The 26110-nt window shown below is 36.5% G+C and overlaps 1 protein-coding gene across 1 annotated transcript in view; it reads left to right on the top strand.

The window, feature by feature from the left end:
• Window positions 1–26110, top strand: part of CDH8 (cadherin 8, type 2) — a 393813-nt gene that overhangs the window by 234609 nt on the left and 133094 nt on the right. The window contains exon 8 of the mRNA XM_011994007.1: window positions 13169–13305. Within this exon, the coding sequence (XP_011849397.1) occupies window positions 13169–13305 (137 nt within the window). The remainder of the gene's footprint in view (window positions 1–13168; window positions 13306–26110) is intronic.

The following is a 26110-nucleotide window of genomic DNA, read 5'->3' as shown; positions in this document are numbered from 1 at the left end:
CAGGATTTTACTCTGTCTCAAAGCTCCCTGAAATAAACTTCTCAAAATAATTGAAAAAATTTTAGCAGTCAAATAACTTTTTTTGTATTAGGATCCAGCTGCCTTTGATGAGAATTGTCATTCCCATCATTGCCTTAGAGCCCTTGGAATCTTAGTACTCATGGACCCATGACAGCATGCACCCATGTTGAATCTGCCAGAAAAAGCTGGCTTCCTCAGCGTAGCTTTTGAGGACATTTTCGTAACCCTGATGCAGGATGCAATGGGTACCCTGATAAATACTGTGATGCTTCGCTGCTAAGAGTGAGGAATTTGTTTCCTTCATGGTTTTATTATAAATCTGTGGGTTTTTTTCCACCTGTTCCTTTTCTTCTTCTGTCCTCAGTGATGGCTATAATACAGGGTTTGGAATTGAGGCTGTCGACCGCCTTAGCCAAACCCTAGTCTCTGCACTTTAATCTCTTCGCGTATTCTTTGATTTCAGTAGCATTTCTCTGCCTAAATGAACGAAGTGGGAAAAACAAGAAACTGACATTGAATAGATTTGTAGTGTGTACATGAAACTCAAATATGCATTCTTCTGTATGACACTAAGTTTTCAGCAAAGGATATGAGAAAATATTTTATGTATCTTTGTTCATGCATATTTAGCATTTTAATGCAGTTCTTTTTGCGTATATTTCATTTACAATTTGTAGCATTAACTCCCTGAATTACACATATTCTTATTCCCATTAAACAAATATGTTACAGGTTTGAAAGTACATGGAGTCTGAAATGAAAGCTGTTTGCTAGGGATTACCACCTGTGAAAGGAAAGGAGCAGGAGCATGATAGACAGACAGTGAAATGAAACTGCAGCTCAGTCCAAGCCAAACCTTGGCCCAGACTGGTGGGTTCCTTTGGAATTAGTGTTGCTCGTCAGAGGAGTCCTACATCATGCCAAAATGGTAGGACCTTTATACCTCTGTTTGCTTAGTCTTCAGATAACCTCTGGAAAGGGAATTTTCTGAAACAGAGGTGGACCCTAAGTAGTGGGTAGCGGGAGACTATCTCTTGACCACACCCTTCACATCTCTGGCACCCTTCCCTTGAAGGGCAATCTGCACAGCAGTTCTTCATGTCTATAATGCGTATGCACACTGAAACTCTGTAGTAATGAAGTAATTTTACTGAATTCACACCACCAGCTGTCTACCTCCCAAATCCACAGTGGTTACCATATTGGATAGCACAGGGCACACTTCTCAACCTACAATGTCTTCCCTTGGATAAATACATATTTGTTACACATTTTGAGATGCGAACCTCATAGTGGAGAGTTAAGCTGTCTGAAATATTATCAATGTCATATACTAGACCTGGCTATTAGTTATAAATAATAATCAAATTACATGTGTTAGTAAAATATTTTAAAACTAGTGATCTAAGGTGGTAAAAATTGCACAAGAATCTTGAGAGAGAAACAAAAAAGAAAGTGCTGATCTAGGGTTTAAAATCAGCTTTTTTTCTGATTGGTGAAGCCTCTGTATTCTGTAGGGAACAAAACTTAATAATAATGCTTATATTCTGAGAGAAACAAAGATGCTTGTGTAGGCTGAGTCATGATATCTGATATTATTACACTCATAAGGCAAAATAAATCCTCTATTTTGCATCATGACAAAGGGAGATTGACATCCTTATCTGATGTTCAAATATTTATGGGAGTCATTTTAACTACATCTTTATTTTTCCTTATATTTCTACATTCTCATTTGGCATGATGTATTATACAACTTTGCTTTTGATAAAGGACAATCAGATTTGACTTAATGTTGCGGAGGAAAATGTAGTAATGCATATTTTAAGAAGACAGCACAGTAGAAATGGAGAACTTCCATTTTCATTCATTTATCAAAGGCTTATTAGCTTTACCCCATAAGTATGAAGTCTGCTTCCTGGGGGATGGGACGGGTCTAGCCAAAGTGCCTTTGAAACAGGCGATAGGGGACAAATCAAGTTTGGGATGATCTATTGAGGTTCACACCTTCATAGTAAAGGAGAATACAAATTATGAAAGTCCTTAAAAAGGGTCAAAGTCATGGAAAATACATTTAATGGCACAAAGCACAGGAAAATACCTAAAGCCCCTTTCAAAGCCAAGGGTCTGAAATTGGACAGAACAAGTGTGGAAGGGGAACAGGGTGTAGACTGTGGTGAAGAGAATTGTCTGTTTAATGGCAAAAGAAGACATATTTCTGGCTAACCTTTATTGGACATCAAATACATGATCTTGGGTTTTGCATTTGTTTAATTGTACAAGACCAGGTGAAACCACGTGGGTAGACATTGCGCTTAGGAATAAGTATTTTTTTAAAAAAATATTTTTGTCCCCAGAAAGAATTACATCTGGCAGAACACTGGAATGATGTGTTTATCCTATTACTATAGTGTATATAGTGTGTAAATAAGCAAGCACATCATTTGAATATAAATGCATCTCTAGTTTTAAGGTTGAGAGACCACCAGCGTAGGCAACATGGTGAAACCCTCTATCTATAAAACATACAAAGAAATATCTGGGCACGGTGGTGCATAGCTGTAATCTCAGCTACCCAGGAGGCTGAGGCAAGAGGATCACTTGATCCTGGCAGGTGAAGATGGCAGTGAGCTGGGATCGTGTCACTGTACTCCAGCTTAGGTGACAGAGGGAGACCTTGTCTTTGGGGAAAAAGGAAAAAAAAAAAAAAAGAGCTAATAGACCATATTGTGCTCAACAGTTCATTTCCAGTATTTTCCAAACTCCTCATTATTTGCTAAATGAACCTTAATATCCAATTAAAATTTTAAATTATATGCACATTTATGACATTTTACAAAACCTAATTTGACATAGTTATACAGTACTTTAAAAATTAATTTTGGTGTGCATGCTTTCCTTAAACATTTTTTTTTCTATATTGTAAATGATTTTTACCAAAATGGAAACCACTTATATAATCAAATATCACCCTCTGCATAACTTTCCAACATTTAATAAGAGTTTATTATGTGACAGATACTATGGTCGAAATATTATACATGTTTCTCTTACTAACTTTATGACAGGGGAAATGCATGTTATCCCCATTTTACAACTATAAACATTGAGAGACAAGAAAGTCTATAATGGGCTACTCCATTAGATTATAGGAAGGATTAAATGAAAAATTAATATACAGGATTTAGCAGAAAGGCCAAGAATTAGGAAAGATTCAATAAGTGCATTAAATATATTATTAAATATCAATACTGGATCTGGTCCTATGGTCTGGACTGTTACATTGTAAGATGCTTTTTCTATACTTCATCATCTCTATTCTGTTATCTATTAGTGTTTATCAACCTTGACTCTATTTCCTATGGAGAGAAGTATGACAGGCACGATCAACAGCTCCAAAAAGATGTCATTCCAGAGAGGGGAAAGATTCTCTTCACTTCTAGATTGTCCTTGGCATTGCTGGGTCAATGTGGACCTGTGGACATTCATAGAAATTGATTGGGCTTCCTGTGTCCTGGGGGTAAGCCGTGAGGATCAAGGTCATCAGGAGGGCTTTGGTGTGAGAGAGTTTATCCTCATAACTCGTAACCTCCCGTCATAGAGAAGCACACACAAGAGATAAATCTCAGATAGCCACCAGAACTTCCAGATTCCATGTATTTCTAGAAATATTTAGTCATCTTTTGCTAATATTTATGTGAATATTTCTGATCCATTTGTTGTACTTGAATAATTACATAGGAATGGGTAAAAGAAAACAAGACAGAACTATTTTTAACTTGAAAAGCAATATAGATTAATTGGACATGTTACAAACATGCTATAGGAGTGTTTCTTCAAGACCTCTTCACTTCCTTTGCTTTCCATGTTCAAGTAATCACTATGCCTGGTTTATTTTACTTCCTAAGCTCAAACACCATCATCTCTAACTTGAATAGTGATAACAGCCTCATTTGCTCATCTCTTATCCTTTGATCTCCACACAGCTGCCAAGATGATTTCTACCTCAGTTTCAACCTGTGCTGCCCAATATTGTGGCCAGTAGCCAAATATAGCTCATTGAAATTTCAGAAAAATAATTTGAAGTTACTGAAAATTAATTTAAATAAAATAAAAATTTTGATTTCTCAGTTACAGTAGCTAGATAGCTAGGGTGAAATAGCCACATATAGTTAGTGGTTACCATATTGGATAACACAGAGCATATTTCTACTACCATATAAAGTTCTATGCAATTCAGCTGTGGTTTAGATCATGTCACTTCTGCGTTTATATCATATCACTCCTCTTAATATTATGCACACATACAAACATGATAGTTCTATGATAGTTGGCACTAAGGGGCAGTCACTAAAACTTTGTTGACATTAAATAAAAAATCAAATTTGCAATGTAATTCTTTCACAGTGTGTAAAACTGTATTCCATTTTTACATTTTTTGTTACCACATCATCACATTTAGAATTCTCAGTAATGCACTATTATTTTCCTGGCTCCAGGGGAAAAAAAGTTCAAATTTCTCCAAAAGTATTATGTAAATATTGAAGAATTGATCATGAGTCAAACTGGATGTGGGATTTACTCTGGAGCATTTTCTTTTTTTTTTTTTTTTGTTCCAGTGTTACATAAAATTATACATGTGATTATGGTTTTATTATGTTATTTTCTGAAAGTGTTTGTGGAACAAACTATAAAACAACACAAACACACTGAAGAAATGAGACCTGAAATGAATTGACATAGATTTGGAACCTGAGACTTCTGTATTTACCCTAAATAATGTACAAGATACATTGATCATGTTGACTGAATTTGCTTCATCCTGTTGGTGCAAATAGCGAGTAGAAATATCACAAAATCATGACTCTCCATGTAGAGCCCACACACCAGAATCTTTCAAATATGTTTGTTGTTTTAAAAAAATCTGGATATTTGGCAGTGTCATCTACAAGTAATGATAAACACTGTGAGGCCACGTTTTAAAGTACAAGGAAATCTTGAATGCGTACTCTCACTTGGGGCGTACCTTAACCTTTTAAGGCAATCCTGTTGTTCTCATTTTTTAGATGAGGTAATTGAAGTGCAGATGTATAAATTGGCATAGCACAGAAGTTAGGAACAAAAGAGTTAGTCCCTGGAAAAGTCATCAGATGTTTCACACAAATTGCAGTAGAAAGAATGCAGTTCAGAATAACTTTTTTCACCTATTATTCATTTATCTGTTATGGTAATCAGTATGACTGCTGTGTACATTCCAGACTTAATTGCAGTTTGTTCGTGTTGTACTGGAGTCACAGGGAGTAAAAATGAAAGATCCACGACATTCAAAACTCTGTTCTGAAAATGTTGAAAGTGTTCTGCGTGTCTATTGTCACAGATTGATGTTTTTATTACAAAAAAACAAAAGTAATAGAGTAGGAGATGGAGGCTTTGTGTGGATATGTAGCATTGGGTATGGGTTGACTGAAAGGAGGTAGGAGATGCTTTAAATAAATATATGTTAACAACAAAAAATCTATGTAAATCCACATACACACACACAAAGAGGTGGAATTTTTGTGCCAAATATCAGTATGAAATGTATGCAGCTGTGCTGTGATAATTGAGGAAACGTATTACTCTGGTGAAAGTTTCTATTTAATATCAACAGTAGCAGCAATGCAGAAGTATGTTTTTTCCCCAAGGCAATAATATTCAGTTGGCCATTTTGACTTATTGCCAACCACTACACCGGTGTATTTTCTTAAATTTACTGTTGATCTCTGCAAGCTACTCTGAATTGAATGAACTGGTGACATCAACTTGTGTCTGTGGTTAGTGTGCTGTGTATTAAATTACCGTCTTTGAACCAGGTGCTAAGCCATTAGGAATTTTCTTGAATTTTTATCCTCAATTCCACAAAGTAAAGGGATCAATTTCTTAGCATTTACTTCCAAGAAATACTACTGTGGATTAGAGGAATGGTGATATTAAAAGCCAATCTGGATACTTGTTGGATTAAAAATGAGAAAGTTTAAATAAGGTTGTTGTGAATATTGGTTATCAAGGACAATGCAGTTTCTAAACTGTATCTATTGCAGTAGAAAGGGACTGTCTATTTCTAAAACTTCCTTCATTAGAATTGATATTAACATGACCCAAGGAGGCCATTTTCTCACATGCCACCTCTCATTGTGTTAATGAGAAGTTTCTTCTTACTGTGGCAGGAAGATGACTCTCCTATGTGCATGCTATTCTTCTCAAAACTAGCTCTTCTGTCAAAAGCATTTCAAATAATTCTGCAAATGAGCAGCAAATCCAATACATGCACAATTCTCAAGAAATTAGAACAGAAACTTTAATTCTAAAGATAAAAATACTAGATTTTTTTAAACCTAAAATAAAACTCATTGTGCTTTTCAATATGAAAAGTAGGATCCAAATTAATTTTTTTCTTTCTCTTTTTCTCTCTGATCTATTCCCTTTTTTATTTCTCTTTTTCTCTCCCATCTATTCCTTTTCCTCATATTTTTAGTACCATATTTCACACAAAATAATATTCCATGCTTAATAATACATCCTTCTAGCAAGCCTTTTTTGAGTAACTTCAATAATTATGTGACGCTATATGAATCAAACATTCTTTCTTTGTGCTTAAAGAGCAAAGGTCAGGCAAATGTTTATACAAACATGGGAGAGAAAATTCTTAAGAAAGGGTCAACCAGCAAACTCTAGGGCCAGGTATAAAAGGCTCCTGTAGGTAAGATGTGAGCAAGGAAAACTAATATAGCTTCTCATCTCTTTAAGTCTATGCTCTATGGAGATACCTATAGTAACAGATATTTTGAAAATAGTAAACTCTGGCATAGACAAACACCACGAAGAATTTGGAAATACTTTTTTAGTGTCACATAAAGAATCCTGTCTTTCCCAAAGCTACTAAAACATGTGACTAGTAGTTCTTATTTGTTTCTTTTCATTTTTTGATATTCATCTCCACAGTCAATTTGGACTTTAAGAGAACTCTTACAGATTAAAGAATTGGCTCATCATTTATATGTATTTATTTTTGTATCTAATGTGAATCATTTATCAACTCATTTACTGCAAAGCAATCCTTGTGAAGTAGACATTTTCTCCTATTTATAGATGAACATCTGAGATTAAGAGATGGCAAAAACCACAATTAGCTTTGCACCAACCTGAGAGTTTCAATGTTATTCCCCCAGGTTAGATTCCACTGAAGACTCTCTGGCTTCTCAGGTTGTTTTTATTCTATTTTCTGTGGTGCCACTCAGAAGGATGCTGAGAGTCACAGGAAAACAAAGTGGCTTGAGGGTCTGCTTCTGAGGTTTCCACCCCAAATCATGATGCCTGAGAAATTACATGATACAGATACCTTGAATTCTGAAATTTAAGCCATTACCCTAGAGTTGTTATTTTTAACCCACTCTTTTTTTTTAAGTATTTTCTGTGACTTGGCTTAAGGAAAGGGCCTATATCAGAGTTTTATAATGAAGTGTTGTCCTTTATTGATGCTACAGTTTTATCACACAGTGAAATGAGTAGGAAGAGAGGGGAGTAATTAAAATGGTGGAGTGTATGGTGGCAGCTGTGAGGACCAGAAAAAAGCAGACTGAATCTTTGCAGCTAGAGATGGGGTTGGCATAGCTGTGGCATGGGGGTGGGGAGGAGGGTGATTGGGACAGCATTTGCTGAGAGCATTCCAAAAATGGCATCCTTTCTGATTTTGTGATTAATCTTATAACTAAGATTAAAGACTTATAGACTACTCAATATGAATACAAAAATCAACCTAATAAACCTTTGAATCTTCAATGATCAGTTCAAGGACAGAGATTTTGGTTAGAAAAGTTGGTGGAAAAAAAATACTGGTACCAGAAATGCAGAGATTGGTTCCTATTTATTCTCCCTTCCCAACTTCATCTGTCATCACTTAACCCAAATTCCTCTATTTTCCTGCTTCCACTAACATTAAGACCCAGATGAACTTCTTTAAGGACAGAGAAATAAAGAGTGAAAGAAAAACTACCTTGGACCTTAGAAAAAGTCAGGGAATCATCAATAGAAATCTTACTGTCTTTTCCTTATAAATAATGCTAACACTAAAGCTTTTAAAATACATGTTTATTGAGCTTTTGTTTTAGTGTCAGACCCGTAATAAGTATTTTATAAGCATTACCTCATTTAAAGTTCATAAATCATGTTATAATCCCCATTTTACAGATGAGGGATCAGTAATAACAAGATTAAATCACCTATATGCTAGTAATGAGACTAAGATGAGAACTCAGGCTAACAGACTGAGGACCCATGTTTTTTTTTGTGAGGAGACTATGAGTGTGTGAGTGGCCTATGGACTAAGACTCTCCTGGCAGCCTAAAGAAACACACAGAAATCCAGGTCATGTCTTCAAGCAGCAGAGCAGAGTTTGTGAGAAAATGAAGGTGGATTTAAAGTTTATCCATAGGCCTATAAAGAACTTGGGAGATGGAAGCTTTTATTCTTTGGCTTTCAGGGAAGGTCTAAATTCTTATCATCTTATTCAGTAAATCATCTTTACTTGGACATTGTATTTTAATATTAGATGTCTAAGATATGTTCAAATCAGTATATTCCAAAACGAGAAAAATAATCACTTGTTATACTCTGTTTTATAGTCCATTTGGGCTTCTATACAATATGCAAAATACAAAATAGACTGGATGGCTTATAAACCATATAGAAAATAATTTCTTCTGTTGGTGGGAATATGAATTAGTTCAACCATTGTGGAAGGCAGTGTGGTGATTCCTCAGTTACCTAGAGACAGAAATAGCATTTGACCCAGCCATTCCATTACTGGGTATATACCCAAAAGAATATAAATCATTCTGTTATAAAGACACATGCATGCATAGGTTAATTGCAGCACTATTCACAATACCAAAGAGATGGAATCAACTGAAATGCCCATCAACAATAGACTGGATAAGGAAAATGTGGCACACATCTACCATGGAATACTATGCAGCCATAAAAAAGAATGAGATCATGTCCTTTGCAGAGACATGGATGGAGCTGGAGGCCATTATCCTTAGCAAACAAATTCAGGAACATAAATCCAAATACCACATGTTCTCACTTATAACAGGGAACTAAATGATGAGACATATGGACACATAAAGGTGAACACTGGGGCTGGCTAGAGGGCAGAGGGAGGGAAGAGGGAGAGGATCAGAAAAAATAACCAATGGATACTAGGCTTAAGACCTGGCTGATGAAATAATCTGTACAATAAACCCCCATGCCACACGTTTACCTATGTAACAAACCTGCACATCCTGCACATGTAACTCTGAACGTAAAATAAAGTTAAAACAAAGAAATGAATTAATCGAAATTCTGAAGGTTGGGAAGTCCAAGATTAGCATGCCAGTGTGATCGGATTCTGGTAAGGGCCCGCTTCTGGGTTGCAGACAATCAACTTCTCACTGTGTCCTCACAATGGAGGAAGGGGGCTTGCTAGATCCCTGGGGTCTTTTTTATAAGGGAACTAATTTCATTTGTGAGGGCTTCACATCCTAATCACCTCCTGAAAGGCCCACCTTCTAACGCGATCACCTTGGGAGTTAGGATTCAACATACGTATTTTGGGAAGCACACAAACATTCAAATAATAGAATGTTGTGTCTCAGTTTGGAGTTCAGAAAACTGAGTACATGTGTAGGCATTCAAGGATGTCACCATGATACAAATGATATGAGAGCCCTTCACACTGTGTCACAGTGTCAGCACACACATGTTGGTGAAGTGTGCCACACCTATCATCTCATGTGATCTTCACAGCAATCTTGTTAGCCAGGGACTATTACTATCCCCATTTTATGCATGAATAAGATAAGCCCTTTATGTGGTTGGTATATACATGGACTTCACAATGACTCAGATGTGAGTATTCATTCTGGTTCCGCTGTTTTAACAGTTGTGTTACCTAAAATGTCCTAGTCTCTAAGAGTTTTATTTTTCTGTTATTCATTATATAAGAAACCAAGAAAAGAAGGGTGGGAGAAGGAAAAGGAATCTAGCACTGTGCTTGGTACAAATTTGGTGTTTCATGCATGCTTGTTGACCAAAACGTTGAGTCAGAATTTTTGTGCTGTTTAGTCATTCTTGGGAGCTGTTATCATAAAGTCTACTAGGCAATAAAATGTGTGAAATTTCTATAGAAGCAGTAGGAGTTTTCCAAAATAGTTGAGGTAGACTTTAAAGTGAATTTTAAACCAAGTCATTTATTTCCCATCAAGTTCCTTCTATTGTGTAATCTGGTAATATTATGACATTCCTACCTCTGATCTCACTAAAGGGCTGTATTTATAGACTATTTTATAAATTCCTGTGACTCACCCCATAAAGTCTGTCATGAGCTGGAACTTTAAAAAATGAGAAAAATATCTCTGCCTTTGTTAGAGTTATAGGAGTTAAATAACACACTTCTTTTTTTTTCAGTTTTCTGCCATTTATAAATTGCTAAGGAAGGGGCATTCTTTGCTACCTTCTAAATAGGGAAGTTTATTAATACATCATTTCATGAGAGATGAAGATGATGACGATGATGATGAGCCTATTTTTAGTACATACTAAGTGCCAGAGATTGATTTAAGCTTTGTTTTTAGTCTTCACAACTGTTTCTGGGATATAAATAATTCTTATTTCACCAGCAAATAAATTGAGGCTCAGTGAATTTACTAATTATCCCAGAAACAGCAATACATAAGTAATAGAGATATAATTTGCTCCAAATCTGAGTTCTGCATGACACGTATCTGAATAAGGGATTAACAAACAGCAACATTTTTTTTTTATGCCAACTTCCAAATACCCCGTTGTTGCTCCCATTGCTTCCTTGGGGCTAGAAATTCTAGGCAATTACTGGACAGCAACCAAATAGCCATGGAATGTGTTTCTGATTTGGGATTCATGAGTATCAGTGATTAGACTGATTCTTGTTTACTGTGGCCTCTGGGAAATTGGTTGACGCATGGATGTGTGAAATATCGGCAGTGAGATAATAAAATTACTAGAACCAGAAATGCCTGCAAAGTTTATTTATGAATATAATGCAGAAAGTGATAATTAATCCTCTGGACATTTTTTTAGCTCTTTTAAGAGTCAGAGTGTACATGATATCTGAAGCAAAACACATGTCTGTTTAGTTATTTTACAGTTAAACTTGGAATATCATTGGTTGAATCAACCATCATTATTCCCCAGGAAAACGGCTTTTGGTCTTCTTTCCATAATACAACACATTTAAACACTTTGTAGTAAACACATCCTCATGTTCAGGATTTTGTTGAAAGCACTGTTAATTCACCTGTCTCTCAGTTCTTAAATTCTCTCTGAATTTCTCCAGTATCCTGGGGATTGGGGATGGGAGTGATTTGTAGATGCCTAGTGTATAGGTACAAGTCAGTGTCTTAGTTTTTATTTGTAGTTAAGTCATTACTAAATAGGCAGTTATTATGTCATTTCATAATAATTTTTTTCAAATGATTTCTCAATACACAATTGTCAATAAAATTAAATCATTTTAACTATTATTCCAAATCTTTTAATTATGCTTTTCTTTGGTGGGCAGGATTTAACAAGAAGGTCTTTTTACAATGGCCTTTGAATCTAGTATAAATGATATGCATACCTTCTCTAGTGAAAAAGAAATAGCTAAAAGGAGAAGGAAAAATCCGTTCATATATCTATCTATACCTATCCAACTATCTAACTAGTAACTTGCTGTATAGGTTATTTATCTAGCCATCTTTATAGGTAGGTATAGATATAAATTGGTAGATGCATATTCATATACATACATATAAAATGTTTTCAATGAACTCTACTAAAATGTTAACTGCAAAATTATAGTGGAGGATTATGGAAAATTTACTTTTTTATTTTCTTATAATGGCATAGTCTTATTTTTTGTCATATAATAAGTATCTATAAAGAACATGTATAAGAAATATGCTCAGTGTTAACTGGCATGGACCATGCTTCAAATTTGAGTTTAATGAGTATCAATGAATAGAGAGATTTCATGTGCACTTCCTAAGCCATTCACTCAATCATGAAGGCCTTCTTCAGTCTTTCTTCCTGAAATGCAATTGCATACATCTTTCTTTGGGCCTCCATCCTATCCTGTTTTAGTGCATCACTGCTTATTTATGGGCCAATGTTTCTAAGTCTGCCTTGTAGTCTTTAAAACGTAAAGATTATTGGGTCCAGCATTCCATAGCCAGGAAACTAATCTTGGTGTATAAAAAAGGTATTACTAAATGTCATGAGAAAATAATTTCTTTTCTTTGTCTTGATACTACCCTGATACTTAGTGGTCCTGAGAAGCAGTTTGCTCTAGACACCACACATCTCACGTATTTTCTTATCTGAACGAGTTTGCTTGATAAAAGAACTACTAATATGTCCGTTTGAAATTCTTAATTTAGTAGACTGTAGTGTTTAAATATGTTAAAATATAGATTCTAACTTTTAAAAAACATTAACTATAGAATAAACAACTATTTAAAAACAACCATGGAATCAACAGCTATCCAATTTCTATGGACTGAGATTAATAGAAAACCTAAATACACACTTAAAATGAAAACAAAACAAAACAAAACAAACAACCACCGCCACCAGCAAAATGAAATCCCATAAATTCAGTACAGTCAAATGAAAGTTTAACAAAATACATATTTTATTTGAATGGACATACGTAACATGTTGCCTAGTGCCATCGTGCTTTGGGCTTGAATTCATTGTTTTATATGATATTTCGTGGCAACTGCTAATTATCATAAGCTGTCCAATAAATGTGATGGATTGTCCAATTAACTCTTCATCAGCATCCATTTTTGAAGATGCTATCTATTGAAACTGATGGCAGTTTATGACCTACATGTTGCATATGTAGCTAATTGCTCCTTGGACAATAATTATTAAGTTTCTTGTGCCTCATTCAGTCATTTTGTTTTATACATTATGATGCCACTGAGTTTCCCAATTCATTTGACTTCACAACTATGGCTCTCCAAGGATTACTAAAGGTCTGCTGTGGAATGTATGGATCATATAAACATTGAAGTAGATTACAGATGTGTCTGTTTTGTAGGTTTTCCATCGACCGGCACACTGACCTGGAGAGGCAGTTCAACATTAACGCAGACGATGGGAAGATAACGCTGGCAACACCACTTGACAGAGAATTAAGTGTATGGCACAACATAACAATCATTGCTACTGAGATTAGTAAGTGCCTGGGTTTGTTCATTTCTTCCTTGTGTGACTGAGTTCAATTTATACCTATTAATAACGTGATAAGCAGCCCCTGTTTCTGTTAGATACCTTGCCATTGGAACTTAGTTTATTGTTCCCAAGGAGCCTTTGAATGTATCATCTCAACACAAAATAACTTACACCGTGGTGAATTACTGAAATGTTTCAGGATATGTGAGAAGGAAACATTCTTATATCCGTTATTCAGCCATTAAAAACAATGTTTTGCATTTTAAAGGAAAAGGAAAAGATTTAGTATAAAACAGTGGATAGCTGGGCACGGTGGCTCACGCCTGTAATCCCAGCACTTTGGGAGGCCGAGGCAGGTGGATCATGAGGTCGGGAGTTCGAGACCTTCCTGGCTAACACGGTGAAACCCCTTCTCTACTAAAAATACAGAAAAATTAAGTCAACTTGATGGCGGGTGCCTGTAGTCCCAGCTACTCGGGAGGTTTAGGCAGGAGAATGGCATGAACCAGGGAGGCGGAGCTTGAAGTGAGCTGAGATTGCACCACTGCACTCCAGCCTGGGCGACAGAGCAAGACTCTGTCTCAGAAAAATAAAAAAAAAAAGTATGTAAAAAAAGTCAAGAACTGTACATTATAATTTAAATAAATGGACACACATATACATATAGTATAGTACATACAGTATAGAAACAATTACATATTTAAATCATACATATGCACACATACATGTGGAAAATATAGACGGAAGCTTTATCAATATTATTTTGGGTAGGAGAGATTATAGATAATATTTTGTTTTGTTTTTTACAATCTAATGTATTTTACACAGTAATCATGGAATGTTTAAAATTATACCAGTATAAATTCAATGTAATCTTTTTCATAAATTTTGTGAAAACATTTGAGTTATTTTATTATAGGGAAGGAGAGTCTAGGGTTGTTAAAATAACATGTTAATCTTTTTATTTTATTTTTTTTTCTTCTTTGCACTTGATAAAGCTATGATGGAGTCTCTAAACAATAGCTATATGGTGAAATTTGGTGCCACACTGCCTTTGAGAGCTTACATCTACTTTATCAACTTTCGTCACACAAAAATATGGAAAAGGGACTTGATGTTCATTTTACTTCCTAGCAAAATACATGTTTCTTATCATCCAAATATCTTCTTTTTATAAAGGACTGGATGAGTCCTTCGAAGTTGTACACAAATTCAGAGACAATAAATTCCAAGAGAGTTGGGGTAAAGGGAATTTGAAAAAGAAAATAAAAATCAATGAAGAAAGATTCATGGGCACGCATACCGTATAGAGAAATATAGATGATAATTATAGGAAATGTGCCCTAAAATCCACTCTACTCTCTGGCAGCTAATATGAAAACAGGAGAAATATCTCTGTGAAAAATGATTAATTTATTTGTATTAAAAAAAGAGTAATCCGTGTGTTCAGGAGACAAACATTTTTTTTTTTTTTTTTCTGGTTTTGTGATGTGAGGAAAATGTCCTCTACCAAGCCTTATAAAAAGAACTCTTGTGTGAAACAGTGAAAATTGAAGAGCGAAGAATGTTTGTTTCTTATAGCAGCCTTGAGTGCAGTCAGAGAACACGAAGTCAAGTTGATATGTAGTTTCCACGCTACCAAACTCTGGCTCTGGATAGAGACAGAGCTTTGGAAACTTTGGTGTTTTTCCTGCCTTAGGAGTAGTATTTTCTTCCCTAGTGTCTTAACCTGATGGTAGTTTCCCCTTGTAGCATGAAGAGAAGAAGCAAATAAAGCATGCCATCTGGTGATTTTGGTTTATTAGAAGTGTCAACCTCATTTAGAAAGATGTAGACATAATGTTTTAATAATTTACCATGTTGAAGCCTGATTATCACCTTAAGCTTCTCAGAAAAGCCGTATCTATTTATATGATTTAAGGCTTTATAAAAAACTCAAAAAAAAACCAGTCTTCTTTAATGTGTATAGTCAGTAACTACTTTTAAAGAATTTTCTCGTATACTGAAAACGCAACCTAGTAGAGTTAAACTTAATTGATGTTACCTTTGAGATAGATCTCTCTTTCTGTTGCGCAGGCACCATCATAGCTCACTCCACCCTCTATCTCCTGGGCTCAAGTGATCCTCCTGCTTTAGACTCCCCAGTGTCTAGGTCTACAGGCACAAGCCACCATGCCTGGCTAATTATTGTTTCTTCTTTTTGGAGAAACAGGGTCTCAGTATGTTGCCCAGGCTAGTCTCGAGCACCTCACCTCAACTGATCCTCCTGCTGGGATTATAAACATGATCCACACACAAGGCCTTTGCCACCGTTTAAAAATGAGATAGATCCCTTTACTTAAATATCCATCAAGGTTTATCAGTTATCAGCAAAATGTGCTCAAAGCAATGAATACACAGAGCATTTGCTTAAGAAACATTTCAGGACAATCCAGAAACAAAGTACTCATTTTTGAGAAATCCTGGACAAGAAAGACAGATAGCAAAACAGCTGCTCCAGGGCATTGAACTGTTAGCTGCAGGGTGACAAGGCTATCAAGCTAAGTCAGGGAAGATGTTCATTGGCTCATTCATTCAGTAATTATTTATTAAGTCTTTACTATTGCTAAACACTCATCTAGTGACTGAGGATATAGCAGGGAGTAAAGTAGGCATAAATCCTGCTCCTCTTGGAGTTTTCTTTCTGGTGGCACCTGGGACTACCTGCATATCAAAGGGTAAATTGGAACCTGCTGATATATGCATAAAGAAAGGCACAGAGGTAAGAAAGAAGATGATGAATGTTGAGAGTTCAAGCAATTCCACATTGATGCTGTGAAAATAAATGCAGCTACTGACCTCCTTCAATGAGGATATGATATTAAAAATTACTTCAAAATACCTATGAAAAAATCAAGACTTTATATATATTAGTAAAATTACTAGTTAAGATTTTTAAGTGGTATTAATATTATTATTATAAACACAGTATAACCAAATAACTGAAAATATAAAACGTAGATGAGATAAAATGTTCTGAATGTTTTTAGAGAAGTGATTCAATCATGTCTCAGATTCAGGTTTACAGTTGGCTCCATATGGAGAACGAACACAGTGTACCTGTGCTCATATGCTGAGCCTCAGCTTGCTCAGGAACCACAGAGAATTTAAAATATGTGCCCAAACATACATTGATTCCGTTCAAATCGGTGTTGATGGGAGTTGTCTCACTTTTTCGTTTTTCTTTTTGTCAGAGATTGAAAACTAAACAAACCACACAGGTGCATTTTGGCCAAGAAACAAGCTTAATTCATGTTAAACATCTTAAGAAATGTTAGACTCTAAGCTTAAAAATCTGTCTGACTTTGTTTGAATTTTTGCAGATTTCTTTCTTAGCACAAACAAGGGTGAGAATACAAAAGAGAGCTTTAAATTTTAGCTGTGAACTACTAGCTGGGGTGGCATAAATTTGAAAACTTTAAGTGTACAATTAAACCACCTTTGTTCTTGATCACAAAGGGAAGTAGAAATCATAAGATCACAGAGAAATTTAAAAAATGGAAATTACTATGAACATAGCTTAGAAACTTGTTTTGACTTGGTTTGATTATTTAGCCCATCATATGATGTTTATCTTCCAAAGCCACACACCATGTCTTGGGGGAAAAAAAAATATTAAAGGGAGATTTATAGAATTCATCTGAGAGGAATATTTAAAACCATTCAGAATAACAGAATCCCATAGGGGGAGGTTCTAATAATGATAAAGAAATAGTCATTCCAGGGAGAACAATTTAAAATGACTCTCAGAATGCTATCTCATCAGACAAAAGATTTAAACAAATGAAATTAGGCTAAAAAGTGGATTTTAGCGAAGGCCATCTGTTATCTCTTAATGAGAATGGAGATGTCATTCTTTATCCTCTTGTGTCAGATTCACTTAACTGAGGCTGAGATGCTTCACTGTGTTTATTACCCAAGTATTTCAGTGGTAGTAGATCTAACTTGTCATCATGATCAACTGGCACATCTTATCACTTGAGCTGGCAGGTGGATGTCCATGTGCTAACAAGAGATTAGGCTTGTATAGTATATCTCTGCTAACTGTCTCTGCTAGTAGCAAGCCCATTCCCTGAAACTACAGTGCATGGCTGCTGTTTACCATGATAATGAAGATTTAAGGTAAATGTAGCTGAATAATGAAAACAATGAGAAAATAAACTGAAAAAGCCCTTAAATGCATTTAATTCTCATAATGTTTGCTGAAAAGTGACTACTATTATTATAAGCATTTACCAGGCAAAGAAACTCAGATACATGTTTCAAAATTTCATAAATTTCAAAATTTCATAGTGGGCAAGGATGGGAGTGGAGGTACAGGATCAGACCTTTGTTTAACTACAGAATATATATTCTTAAACACCGTCCACAGAAACCTCACTTCTATCTTCTTTCCTCTTTATCTTCTTGCTCAATTTTAGCTTCCGATACTGCTACATCATTTCCTGAATCAAGTGAATGAAACCATTTTTCTGTGCAAAGCAAAAGGCTAGGGCAAGGACAAGGGTGCGGTGAAGGAATGAACAAGCACGCAGTTTATTACGGAGAGTAAGAATATTGCCTAATAAACAGCAGAGCTTTGGAACTTCTAAAACCAGAATCCAAGTCCTATTTTATAGATTAGGAAACTGAAGAACATAGAATAGAGAACACAGCATAGTACATTTTAGGAGACTGTTTTTCAAAGCAGACCATTGATTAGAATTGCCTAGAAAATTGTCTAAAACAAACAAATAAAAAATAGTCCAGACTTCATTTGAAACCTATTAAATTAGAATCTCAAGGGAGAGTTTCAGGAATTTACTTCTCACAACTTCTTCCTTGTTTCCCTCACCATGCACATACACATACACACACACCCACACCGCCCCCCCACACACAAATACACGACCATTAAAATTTGACAATACTGCAAAGAGAGGCAAAGAAAGATGAGGCATTATTGGTTTGTTTGGTCTTTTTTAAAAGAATTTTCCCATGCTGACTCTAACTATAGGACAGTAAAGAATACTGAGAATGTGGGAATCAATTTGCTTAGAACAGATTCTCTGCAGGTGCATTGTAGATGCACTGAATGCTCGTTTTAAAGTGTCCCTCACAGAGAACGTGATGGTGTGGAATGGAAAGTTGCAAAGCTCTCTGACACTCTGTACCTGGGAGCAGGCAATTGGCATGGCATTTGCAGAAAGTACATGACTATTGGTTACCTGAAAGTATTTCAAAGCAGGAAGCATATAATTGCCCATTAAATTAATCTCTTTGAGTTAGTGATCATGCATTGCTCTGGCCCACTACAGCGGGCTGCACACATTATTGCAAATGAAGCTTTTCGATAATGATGGTTAAATCTCCCAGGGAAAACACTAGTTTTATAGCACTTAAGGATTGTTTTTTCCTGGCATGGGGCCCAGTTGCCAGAATAATTGCTTTGTCCAACCCAGGCTACTTAGAAAAACATATATCTTTATAGGCAGTTCATTGTTTAGAGGAATCTTGGGTTCTGGAGTTGGATGGAGTTGGAGTCCTTGCCACATTTTGATCATATAACCTTGGGTACATTATTTCTTATTTTACTCTCAGTTTCCTCATCTGTGAATGGAAATGATTATTCTTTAAACTTGTGGGTATAGTGAGAATTGAAATAAAAATGTTAGTACTATGTCTCTTAGCAAATAATTTACCTACAATCTTAAGAAAGTGATGGAGACATGGTGTATGTTCTTATGGTTAACACAGCCCTTAAGCTAGGCTTTGAATCACGGTTTCATTTAAAATTATTTATTTAATTTTTTGTCTGTTCCCCTTCCCCTTTCCACAACAAAATAGTTGGTAATTATGGCCTGTGTGTTGCTTCTAGGTGCAGTTATGTTTCTGCATTGCATAGCCAATATGTTTGTTCATTGACCTTCTTCTTGCCCTTGGTTGAGGCATGGTAGATTGATCAATGGCTAAGAAATGGCCCTCATAATGAGGCAGGCACATGCTTACTAAAGACTTTAGATTTTATATCAAGATTGTGCTTAATATATATCCATCTCTCTCTATTGCCTATGACATAGAGCGAGAGCTCCATAAAGATCAATAGCCATTCTCTTGTGCGGGGTGAAGTGGTGATAGTTGCAGAGAAGCTATTATTGAGTTAGATAACACTCATGGAAAAGAAGAGGTGATAAGAGCCTAAAGTGGGCAGTGAAATTTAGGTACAGAGGTGGTTAAGGGACTCCTAAATATCACACAGGTTGCAGCAATAAGACTGATAAGCCTGTCTGGGAATACAGTCATGTGACAAGTTCCTATCTAAGTCCCTCACTTTAGATAGGCATGCAGGCAGTCTAAGCTGGAGATCATTGTTCTTAGCAAAGAGAAACACAGTGAAGGAAAGTGAAAACTAAAATATGAGAAAGCGAAAGGGAAGCTACAGGTTCCTGGGGAGGGAATCAGAATCCAAAGCATGATTTCCTACAGGGAAGAATGGGGGTCCATATCCTTCCAAGTCCAAAGAAATAAGTGATGCAGGCACAAAATGGATGTAATTCTGTGCATAGCCCATGTCAATTTTATTCTAATCCTTGTGACTCTCTGGCTATCCCTGCGACGTAGGTAGCAGTAGACTTGACTTGGGAATTTCTCTCTGATTTTTACTTTGTTCTGCAACCATTCTACTAATTTTCTCCTACCACCTCTTCCTTTCATCTTTCCTGCCCTTGTTCCTTCTAGTCTACTTAGAAAGAACATGTGGATTGAGAATGGAGGAATAGATTTTAGCCAGGCATTTCTTTAGGATGTCAGTGTGATTAATAGCCTCCCAGTCCTAAGCTAAAAAATAAGAGTAGATAAGAGGGCTTCTATACCTACGTCTTGCCCTTGTCACTCTTTATAAACCACCCTCTCCAAAGCCACAACAGTAACTCTTACTGTCAACAATTATAGACAAAATATAGAAAGAAGGTAAGCAGAAAACATGAATGCTAGCTTTTCAGGTGCAAGTTGCTGCTAACTGGTCACTCATAGCAAATGGTCATCTCCAGGTTTGGAGTACCAGATAAAAGGAAGCAGGGAAAACCCTGGATATCTGAACAGATTTTAAAGATAGGATAATATTGGGTTGATTTACCCCTCAGACTTTGGGTTTTCTTTAGGGATGGAGAAGTCATTAGGACTTGGGGGAGAAAATGAAGTTATCAGTCCAGCAGTTGAAGGGAAAAAGATAGTGGTTAAGTATCCAGGCTGGTAAATCTGTTTGCTAGGTGAGAATCATTGCTTTTTCACTTATCCGTGCTCACTCTGTTGTTAAGCTACTCAACTTCTTCTGCAGTGGCTTAGTTTTGATATCTATAAAATGGGTAATGCATCTTTTAAACTTTTGTTTTAAGTTCAGGGCTGCGTGTGCAGGTTTGTAACTTAAGTGAACTTGTGTCCTGGGGGTTTGTTGTACAGGTTATTTTGTCACTGAAGTATTAAGCCTAGTACAATGGGGAGTGTGTTGGTGCACCCTTAGAGATGTATGATGAAGAGCAAATATATGTAAGTGCTATAGTCTTGCCTAACTTAAGGTAAACTTGATAATAATGTCAATGCTAATATCAATTTTATAGTATTAATCATAATATGAACTCAATTCTATCGTTATTGTATAATTAAAAAGAATTTGCCAAAAAGTGACCATATTTGTCATCAAGCAAAACTATCCAACTTAATCCAAGAATCTCTCAAATTGTTTGTTCAGGAATGTATCATTTTGGGATTATTTGAGGGACATAATTTTCCTCAATTATGTATATACAATAGGAGCATCTTCTTTCCTCTGTCAGTCCCAAGTATCTTGGCCAGGTTGGCAACTTTAAAAACTCTTTCCTCATCCAAAATCAAGGTCATAGGCATTGTTCTGTAACAACTTTTTTATAGCAATAGAAGTTATTAGTTAAGGACATAAACTGTTGAGTTATAGTAGAGGTTATTAGTCAGGGACATAAGCTATGAAGTCAAATTGCCCCAGCGAAAACACTGGGTCGAACATACGTTAAATGTGTGACTTAAATAGCTTATCCAATCTCTGTAAGTCTCAGTGGCTATATTTGAAGTTTGTATGGAGTTAAATGAGATAACACAGGCAAAGTGCATAATCAGAGCCTAGCTTATGGTAAGGACTCGATAATATTCTTTGTGTTTTCTCTTTCATCCCCCTGCCTTCCCTTTTCTATCCTCCTCTCTATCCTCTTTCAGGTGAAACCTGGTGCTTGCCAACTTTTACATCCCTTATCATCTCAGTCCTATATCTAAAAGATTGTATTTGTCATTCATTTTCTTCCTTTATTCAAACCACTTGGGCTTAGAGAGAAAGAGGGCTCAAATAGTCATATGGAGATGGTAATATGTATTAATTCACTTTTGCTACATATTACATCATGACACAATTTGGTGGCTTAACCTAGTGTTTTTCTTCTGGTTCTCTGGAGCAGCTGGGCAGTTCTTTTGGTTTGAACTGATTTTGGTACTCTTTCTGGTCAGCTGATGGCTTATGTGGGACTGGAAGTCAATCTTGGCCTCATATGTTTATATGGTGGGCTGTTTCGTCCAGGGTGTCTTAGCAGACAGCTTGTCTCTCATCCTCTAGCAGGCTAGCTTAGCTTTTTAATTATGTTCTCAATGTTACAAGAAGCAGCAAAGCAACAGGAAGCCCCATTGAGTAAGCACTTTACAAGCATTTATTTGCATCCTGTTTGATAATAGTTCATTGACCAAAACAAGCCACATGATCAAGAGCAGATACAAGAGCTAGAGAAGTGTCATCTCTTGAGGAGAGGAGTTAGAAATAATATGACCATTTTTTTTTCTTATTAATAATATACTTCAGACTGAGAGGCTGAATCTCAGTATGTAGGACTGAGGGATGTTGAATTGTAGTTTCCACATAATTACTCTCCTGCCTTCTTTCCAGAATCTTCTTCTCAGGATAATGCATGCATAGTCAAAATCCTTTGCTCCAACCCCTTATTTATTTGGCCAAAAGGATTGAACACAGTATTTCTCTTTTTATTATTTTGTCTTCATTTTTATTTTATTTTTTATTTATTTCTTTAAAATTAGAGATGGGATCTCCCAATTTTGGTCAGGCTGGTGTCAAACTCCTGGGCTCAAGCAATTCAGCTGCTTTGGTCTCCCAAAATGCTGGGGTTACAGGCATGGGCCACCACACTATAGGTGTGTGTGTGGACACAATCTTTCTAACAGCCACCAATTGGTTAACTATAGATTCTTTATAATTTCATCTTAAATAGCTATTTGTATTAACTCATTGTATCTATTAATGCATTTTAATGCTCAGAACAACTTCCGCTGCATACATGCTACTGTAAGTGTTAGCACTTACTATTTATTATCTCCTGATAACCTGGTTGGATCTGGTTCCTTTGTTACAAGTTCTCACTTTGTTTTACATGTTTATTTTATTTTAAATGACTGTTCAAGGCTTATAACACCTACGAATTTGGTTGAGGCTTTGAAAATAAATTTCTAAGGGGAGAAATGGTTAAATTCCCTGTTCTCATGTAGCATTTTATTATTGCTTTATCCTGCGGGCCTACCATAGTGCTTTGGGGCTCCCAGTAAATATTGGTTAAATGAATGAGTGAATGAAGAAAGGATATAATGAATTAGCATAATGAGGGAGTACCCTGATGATTTCTAACTCCAAACAGACACTATTAATTGATTGGCAGGGAGGATTTTTGTTTTAATATACCCTACACAGCTCTTTGTTAAAAAACCCATGCAGATAGGCACACAGACATTATGGCTTTTATGGATCTTTATAAGTCTTTTTTTTTTTTTTTCTGAGTGATTGAAGCTGAGACAGAAAGGGCAGAAAGAACTGTGCTCTCCTTGTAGAAAAATTGTGGGGCACTGACTGCGTTCACAGGGAAGGATCCCCACAGAATATTAACCAATCTTGGGAGTTAGAGACCATGAGAAAGGTGCTGGCAGAGAGGAGCCTCGGGTCCCCTGTCTGTCTCCCTAAGGAGTCAGTCTTCTGATCTTGGAACCTTGATTTTTCTTCCCTTCTGAGAGCCTGGAGGCAAGCCCTGAATAATGCCAGCCCACACTTCATTACCCAACAAGCCCGTTTATCAGTTAGTCTGATCTGTATTGAACAAATGCAAGCAGGTTACAAAGCAGCAAAGCCGAAAGAATGAAAATGCAGCACGTTTTCTGATTCCAGGAATCCCTAATCCAAAGCTTAGAGATTGGGGCTAAAAATAGGCACCAATTCCATCCTTATCCACCCTCACCCACCTGGCATTTCAGTACCAGGTCAGGTAGCCCTTTAGCCAGATGGTGGACATTTAAATGATAACTTGGTTTCCATCTAATTTGGGCTGTCAGGGTGTCAGTTACTCTACTCACTTACTTGTAGTGCTGATATTTTCTGATTCCTAGAGCCTCTATAGGACAAGGAGTCATATCACATGTCACCCAAGTTCAAAGGTTTTGCTATGTGTCACAAGAATAGTTACGCCCGCTCCTTTTATGGCTGCCAATTCTATCCACCCTGGAATTCAAATTAGCTAAGAAAAAAGAAACTGATATCCTTTGAGCAGCATCTTTGGGCCAGGCACTGTGTAGATCTCTTGAGAAGCTCTGTCTATTTCAGCCTCACTGAACTCCTTGGAGGAATGATGAGGAACTGTACTCTGAGATGTGGAACCAGTACCACAGGCCCGCAAAGCCAAAATTCACAGAGCAATTCTTGCCAGAAACATAGTACTCCCATCTTCTCATATCTGTATTATTTCTCTAAAATTTTATAAACAATACACAAATACCCAATACAGATAGGATTCAGCTTATTTCTGTAAGTTTTCCATGTGCACCAACTGTGCGTTAAGAGGTGAACACTTAGAAAACAAGACATGGCCCCTTTAAGCTTTGCAAAGTGGAGACAACAAACTAGAGACATGCATTTAAAACTCTAGCAAATCATTCACACAAAAAAGTCATGTATGTAGTGTGGCATAGGGTGAGATTCTTCCACTACATGGGAGAGATTCTCTGTGAAGATTCTCTGTAGGAGTTTTCATCAGGATTGGGAAGTAGCAGTAAGAGATGCATTTAAAAATTAGAAAATGGCTTGATCAAGAGGAGAAGAGCTTCGGATATCTTCTGAAGATGAGGGGAATCAGGAATGTGAAGTAGATATGGCTAGAAAGTTCAAGTAAAGCCTATTCAGTTAGGTGATACTATGGTTGCCTTCGGGTGCCATATCAAGGAAATAATCTCATTCCCCACATTAAAACGGCCCATCAAATGCATTGAAAGAGGAAAATATATGGTCCAGGATATTAGCATTCGAATTCAGGAGCAGAATAGGTTATGAATGGGGTAGTGAGTCTATGACATAGAGAATAGGAAAAAAAGGTGTTTCTTAATTTTTTGGTGCGTCAGAATCACCTGGAGAGCTTGTTAAAGCATAGCTTGCTGGTCAGGAATTTGTATTTCTAACAAGTTTCCGGGTGAGGCTGATGCTGCTGGTCCAGGGACCATGCCTTGAGAACCATAGCTATAATCCCTGCAGTCTTAATTCATACTAAAACTAAACCTGCTTTAGAGATGGAGTTTGAATAAACAGAAATTGGCATCTGGTTAAAACTAATGAGGAAACAAGAAAAGCAAATTCTGCTGGAGATCATAAGCCTTGACAACAAGGACAAATATAATTAGAATTAAAAGTGTTGCAGCTTACTGTGTGCTAGGCAGCATTTTAACCCTTTCTGTGCTCTTTGGCATGTTTCATTTTCACAATAGCTGTATGTATTAATGCCCTCAGTTAATTCATCTAATAAAGATACCAGAGCTCAGCCTCATTGGATTTAATCCTAGCTTTGTCTCACTTTTCAGACTAATTTCTAAACATTTTGCATCTCAATTCTCCTAGGGAGAACCCAATTGCTATTAAGACATACCATGAGTGATACTAACAAATCAGATTACAGAAAAGATGGCCCAACTTTTCCACAGCCTTCCTTCATCCAGTTTGTAAAAGAGTTTTGAACACAATGAGATACTATTGGTAGACTTTCATCCCCACTGAAGTAACTGCATGGAGTGGTTAGGTGGGGGAGGTCCAGATGAGAGTTAGGAATTTAACATTTGCACCTGTGATCCTTGTTCCAGAGGAATTTGGATATTTAGAAACCTCTGGGTTCTGAAATTTTAAAATAAAATAGAGTTTAAATGAGGAGCTGATGTTGAAGTTTGAGTGCTCCTGCTGCCCTCTCAAATAAGCCTAGAATGATGTTGAAGTCTGTTCCACACCTGTTGCCAAAATTTAACAATGAATACATAACATTAGGCTGGAGAAGGGAGATGTGGATGACACGTGTGGGGGAAAAAACTGGTACATTGCAGTCAAATAGATATGAATTTCAGTGTAGGTTTCCTTAAAAATTACCTGCTTGCAAGAAAAACTTCGTTGAATTGATCCCTTTACCATTATGTAATGGTCTTCTTTGTCTCTTTTCATCCTTGTTGGTTTAAAGTCTGTTTTATCAGAGAGTAGGATTGCAACCCCTGCCTTTTTTTGTTTTCCATTTGTTTGGTAGATCTTCCTCCATCCCTTTATTTTGAGCCTCTGTGTGTCTCTGCACGTGAGCAGAATATACATTCTTCTCAGTACCACATTACACTTATTCCAAAATTGACCACATAGTTGGAAGTAAAGCACTCCTTAGCAAATGTAAAAGAATAGAAATTATAACAAACTGTCTCTCAG

The sequence above is a fragment of the Mandrillus leucophaeus genome, unplaced genomic scaffold (assembly GCF_000951045.1).
Source record: "Mandrillus leucophaeus isolate KB7577 unplaced genomic scaffold, Mleu.le_1.0 Scaffold44, whole genome shotgun sequence".
Taxonomy (NCBI): domain Eukaryota; kingdom Metazoa; phylum Chordata; class Mammalia; order Primates; family Cercopithecidae; genus Mandrillus; species Mandrillus leucophaeus.
The sequence above is the reverse complement of the archived record's forward strand: the minus strand, read 5'-3'. Positions and strand labels throughout refer to the sequence as shown.